At 33.8% G+C, this 6348-nt stretch overlaps 1 protein-coding gene across 1 annotated transcript; it reads left to right on the plus strand.

Moving 5' to 3' along the window:
* Positions 1-1158: 1158 nt before the first annotated feature.
* Positions 1159-5100, plus strand: LOC116159803 (zinc finger protein ZFMSA12A-like). Its single transcript, XM_031472882.1, has 3 exons — positions 1159-1461; positions 2531-3941; positions 3988-5100. The coding sequence occupies exons 1-3, from the start codon at positions 1366-1368 to the stop codon at positions 4278-4280; spliced, it is 1800 nt and encodes a 599-aa protein (XP_031328742.1). The 5' UTR covers positions 1159-1365; the 3' UTR covers positions 4281-5100.
* Positions 5101-6348: the final 1248 nt, after the last annotated feature.

Genomic DNA, 6348 nt, shown 5'->3' on the forward strand with positions numbered 1-6348 from the left:
CTGTCCACGCCCTAAAATTAGGTAACTGAAGTATCACTGTTTCCAATCAAAGATCTATAGATTATCATTATGTAACAATTGGTCTTTTTGGGTTAGAAGTTTCTGTGTACGTTTTGCACATAGATTTGCATTGTAAATGTATACTTGCGGTTCATTCTGAAAGTTGAATTGAAGTAGGTACCTACTCCTGATAGTTCTGGGAGTACCTAGCAGGTGGCGTTGTCAGGTCTTTAGGTTTCACTCGGAATTTTCGGGTTTCGATTACATTCTACAGGCGAAGGGTTTATACCCCATTCCACCTGGGAGAGTTGCATTCTATCTAGAATTCTAGTTTTCTTAAGTTTATATTATTATTAATCCTGAAATATAATATTTTTATGTGTTATTCAAACATATTAAAATCTCAATTTAACATAGGCTATGAAGCAATTATTATGAACGAAAGGCCTCTCATAATCAACCACTAAAACCGCCTGGAGAAAATAAAAACTCGTAATTTTGTGTATAATAAGTAATAACTGTTCAAAGTTTACCAGGCCACCTCTCTGGTACACCCCTAACCCTCCTGTATTTTTTCCAGTAATATAATTTCAAAATTTACATCCACCTTACCTTTTATAAATGCGAATAATTTAAAATATGTAAGTATCAAAAGAATACAAATTCTACGTAGAATCCTAAAATGTAGTATATATGTACTACTGGTAGTGCTATTAAACTTCTGATTGAAGCTTCCAAAAACACTATAGTAAACTAAAAGTAATATGTAATAAAAGTATATGTAGGTACGCGATTTGATACGGGGGGGTCTACGACGAACGCCGGTTGCTTATATCTCGATACCTCCAAATATTTAGAAAATTTCATAATATTGATAAAAAGAATTTATCTAAACTATGTAAAAGTTCATCTTTTTGAGATATACATCTGGCGACATTTGTCGTGGGACACCCTGTGTAGTAATAGCTACTTGGTCTGGGCATTGATTATACGGGGTGTATAAACAATGGTCTGGGATTAGGCATGAGGATGTATACCTGTATAGTTCGCATAAATAAGTACCATAGTTAAACACGCCGCATTAAAATCTTTTTGACCAGCCTGTAGGCACAATGTAAATTTCCCCCTCCTGTAGAACGATTCTAACCTAATTTTTAAATGTAGAAATTTGTAACAAATTGACCTCAATCCATTTAATTACCGATCTTATATGGTTCACTTTAATCATGTGTGTTTAAAATGACTAATTTTCCAAAATTATTATAACTAGGTAGTGGTAAATCAATTAGTTTAGCATACTAAAGATGAAACTCGAAATGAAACTGTTGAAGAAATAAATAGTCTAGTAAAATAGGGACAGTTTGTATGTACCAAACGGCAATGAAAATGAAAACCGAGGCGTTGGTGTCCAGCAACATTATTTGGAATTCAAGCATGGAGTTGTCTCCAGTTCCTCATGAGGTAAACGTCAACTTTATATATGTCTACACCTGTCAGGTCTATGGTGTTTTCTACAGTTTTATTAAAGTTTTTTGGCCTGCTTGAACTTGATTCAGCGGTTCCATATTGTAATATGTTGGTGTCGTTTGCTTGGAGTGGCTATGTCTTTAGTTGAGCAACCTGACAGGAACCAGCGAACCATTCATAAGCTACAAAATCTGGTGTAGTTGCAATACTTTTGTTTTATTTTATTCATTATCCCTCTCTTGTTCTGGGCCCTCAACAGGCTTGCGCCCAATTACAGAGTGACCCGCATACTGCTTTTTAGGGCATTTATGTACAGTCATTGACATAATTAATGACCCTTTGGTGTCTCAAATGCATGATGGATAGCTTTATGATTAGGTAGCTATCCGTAGACTTCCACATAACACCATCAAATGTATTTGTTGCAGTTATTTGTTACTTATGTTATTATTTATTAGTATATCTGAGAGTATACCTACACATAATGTGTTCAAAGTGAATTGTGTCTTTGTTATTATTGCATCTACAAACTTGGTTAAATTAGGAAACATCTCGGGAAACAAAACATGAAACATTTTCCTTACAATTGCAATGCTCGAATGAGAAAAACAATTGTGCTTCCCGTTATCAATACCTATATAGAGCAATATATTCAATAAAGTAACCTTTTTTTATTGAACACCCTGTATATCTTTACATATTTTGGTAGAAAATGAAAATCTGAATAAAAAATGTTTAACACTTTGACTAGGAAGTCAGGATGACGCAGAATGAGATCATGCAGGTCTATGGAAAGCGCTGAATTTCATTGAGTCAAGCTAATTAACTTACCACAATTTTTCGAAAGGGGCACTGTCGTGGCGCAAACGAGGTTCTTTAGACCTTTAAATTATTTGGGTTCATCCCACTTGTGATGTAAAATTAGAAGATAAAAAGAGTGAAGTCGCGTACGAAGTCTCTTATGTTTGGGTGCCTTGGTGCTGCCTAACGAGCCATAATAAACATGTTTTCATGTTTAACAATATTGCGCTTACATAGATTAATTAATGATTGATGATTACAGGAATCATTCCCAGTGATTGGAAGCTGTCAAATTTCGTCCATTTTATCAAATTTGGACACAAACACGTCAGAGAAAAATCTTCACACTTCCACGGATATTGGGGAAACGATGGAATTAATCGTCCTTCAAAATGGAGAGTACAAAATGTCAGATCATGCCGATTTAAATACATCGTCCAGCGATTTTATTTTAATAAAACAAAGTATCGACAACAACAATACGGAGATAGACATAAAAGGAGAGGTAAAGAAAGAAGTTAAAATAAAACGCAACGAAGAATTCGAGAATATGCTGTATTTCGTTTGTAATCTTTGTCCTTACCTGTGCATTAAAGACTCGAAAATCACAGAACATTTGGAAAGCGAACATAAAAATAAGGAATGTCCGAGGCCAACTCAGCTCAAGTGTCCCGCTTGTCCCAACATATTTTATCACAAGTTACCCTTACGATCTCACCTACTCTACGATCACAAGGTTGCCAATTCTGATTTGCGACAAATTATTCAGGCAGTAACTTATTTTTCTAAGAAAGGTATTATGACAACTGGAAAAACGTTCGATGGTGGCATTAGTAAAGCTCCTGAAATAGCTTTGAGTTACAAAAATGAAATAGATCAGACCTTAATTGAGAAGTTAATGAGTACAAATAAAGTAAACGGTAGTGCAATTATCGATACAGATTGCCACTTGGTACCTTCCAACGATTGCTCTATGCAAAAGATTCAAGTTGTCAAAGACATGCAACCAAAGTGTGATCGTTTACCTATTGATCCTTTGGTAATTGAAAAACGAAATGCGACAGATATAATTGTATCTGACTCGGTGAAAGCTACGCCCCAAGGTGTTAAAAAGAAAGTGGATACTGTGTCAAAATACTTGCAACAACAAAAATTGCAAAAGTGTACGGAATCCTCGTGCAAGATACGCTTACAAGATGAAACTAAAATGGCCTACCATATCAAGTGTCACGCCGAAGGCGCATTTAAGTGTCCCGAATGTTTACAATTATTCGCATTTTGGAAACCATTGACCGGTCATTTATGGAGACTACACAAGATTGATATGGAACTATACTCGTGCGATATATGCGATTACAAAACTTTCAGTTTAGGAAAATTAAATAATATTCACAAATTAATTCATAGTGATCTCAAGGCCTTCATTTGTGAAGTGTGCCAGAAAGGGTTTAAAAATACAAAACAGTTAAGGAACCACAAAATGACTCATAAGGAGAAAAACAATAAGTTTTCTCACGTTTGTGTAATATGCGAGAAAATATTTTCCAATCGACGACAAATGCGTGTGCATATGGATGGAGTTCACAATAAAATCAAACCATTTTTATGTAACTATTGCGGGTATAAAGGTGCTTCGAAAGGTGCATTGAAAATGCACATAAGGCAACATACTGGTAATCGCATTTCACTATGTTTTGTAATTACAATTGTATTTTGCAGGGGAGAAACCTTTTACGTGCAATTTCTGTAACTACGCGACAGCGGATCACAATTCATTGCGTCGACATAAACTACGACATACCGGACATAAACCTTACAAGTGCGAACATTGTGATTATGCGTGTATACAGAGTAGTACCTACAAAGTGCATTTAAGAACTAAACATCCAGGTTTGGAAAAAGACTATCTGTTCATATGTTCGGAATGCCAATTCAAAACTGTTAATCACGATATGTATTTGTCGCATTTATTTTTAGTTCATAGACAAAAAGCCACAAATGATGCGCAGTAGCAGTTTCCTTTGTGCTTAAGATACACTTAAAAGAAAGGTACAAAATGCAGGTTGTGTTGTAAATTACAGTGTTCTTTGGCAATTTGCACGTAACGCAATCAATCTCCTCAGAAGTTTGGTGAACATAATAGCTAACGATATGAGTTTCTGCTTTAAACATCTTTCATCTTGTCCCAACTTTAACACCAAATTATAGATCACTGTACTAACCGAGGTACTATCTGTAAAAATATTGAGTCTATTGAAAAATGAATAGCGAAGCACAGCGAAAATAATCTTGATTTTCTTAAAAACATTCTATAGAGATTTTTTCTTTCTCTAACAATGTAAGTCTTACATAAAAATAAGAGGAAAAATTTTTCCACTTTATTTTTGTAAATCTAGCTACATATGATCACTGGTTTATTTGTTGAAACAACTGAATGTATATTAGATCTGCCAAAACAGACAGAAAGGATGTAATTTATTTAGATAAAGTTCATGTCAGTTTAAAAACATATTAAACAATAAACCTAAAAATGGCTCATTTATCAGAAAAACGATGTATTGAAATTTTGGTGAGTGAGAGACAAAGAATGTATTGCGGAAGTTTGTTTTACAGATTCAATTGTTTAAAGAAATAAACTAGTCATACTGGGTATCCAGAGTAATATCCTAGGTAATATCTTCTGAGAGTTCTGAACAAAGCTATTAAAGTACAGTACAATCTTATAATCCGACATACAGTGTGTCCCCGGATGGACTGAACAAGAGGGAAAAAATTTTTAATTTTAACTTTACGCAAAAATGTCATTCTTTATAAAAATGTTTGCTTGCCTCAAAACCATCTATTCTGAAATAAAAATCTAGATATTCCTTTTAGCAGCTGAAAAAATTACAAAAAAACGCAAAATCTAGACCGGAAATTTTTCTAAGTTGCATGTTTTTGATTAAATCAGACTATCATTGTATCTTCCATGGAAAAAAATCACGGAAGCGATAAATTCTGTCAATGAAGATACGATCCACAATGTTTATAAAGAATTTGTATGTAGAGCTGAAAAGTATGTAGAGGTTGGAGGATACCACATTGAATAAAATAAAATGTTTCTCTTAAGCTCTAAGGTGTCTTTTTAACTTGATTTGCTTATGAGGTTGTCATTGAAGATACAATGATAGTCTGATTTAATCAAAAACATGCAACTTAGAAAAATTTCCGCTGTAGATTTTGCGTTTTTTGTAATTTTCTCAGCTGCTAAAAGGAATATCTAGATTTTTATTTCAGAAAAGGTGGTTTTGAAGCAAGCAAAAATTTTATTAAATAATGACATTTTTGCGTAAAGTTAAACTTAAAAATTTATTCCCTCTTGTTCAGTCCATCCAGGAACACACTGTATATGGGACCACGCAACCGCTGTATTATCAAGAGTAAGTAAGGTAAGGTCATTTATGCATGTATATACAATGAAAATGCTTACAAATTATACTAAGAAGTACAAAATATACTTGCACAAATACGTAATTTTACAGACTAATAACAACAATCATTAATTCTTTTGTTTCTTTACTGTATAGATTTGATCAAAAATGGCAGCTTGTAGTCGTCACAGAGACGCCGGATTACCGAACGTGCCAGACTAAGGAAGGGTTAGATTATCAACATTGTACTGAAAAAAATCCATAAAATTAACCCAAATTGAGTGTGCATTGCTACTCAAGAAAATCAAAATGCTTTTCGCTGTTCTTTTGTGCTATCATAAAAACAACAAATGGACATCATTGTTAGGTACACAAAAATCTGAACCCGCTTTTATTTAAACCATTTTCTGGTAGAATGAATATTACCACAGTATATAGAATATTCTATATTTTCCAAATACTCTGTATAATGATACGTAGGAATTGTCTTTGTTTTATAAGACTATAGGTTAGCTTGTATGTTTATTATTTATTATTCCAAAAGTGGGCTACTTAATTTGGCCCTACTTGACTGACAACTATCACTGAGTTCTCATAGTAGGACAAGAAAAAGGGACACTGTTGATTAAATTCAAGCACATCTTTAAGTAAATTATTATTCTTCCATTGG

Source organism: Photinus pyralis, unplaced genomic scaffold (assembly GCF_008802855.1).
Source record: "Photinus pyralis isolate 1611_PpyrPB1 unplaced genomic scaffold, Ppyr1.3 Ppyr1.4_LG1, whole genome shotgun sequence".
In the NCBI taxonomy this organism is placed as follows: domain Eukaryota; kingdom Metazoa; phylum Arthropoda; class Insecta; order Coleoptera; family Lampyridae; genus Photinus; species Photinus pyralis.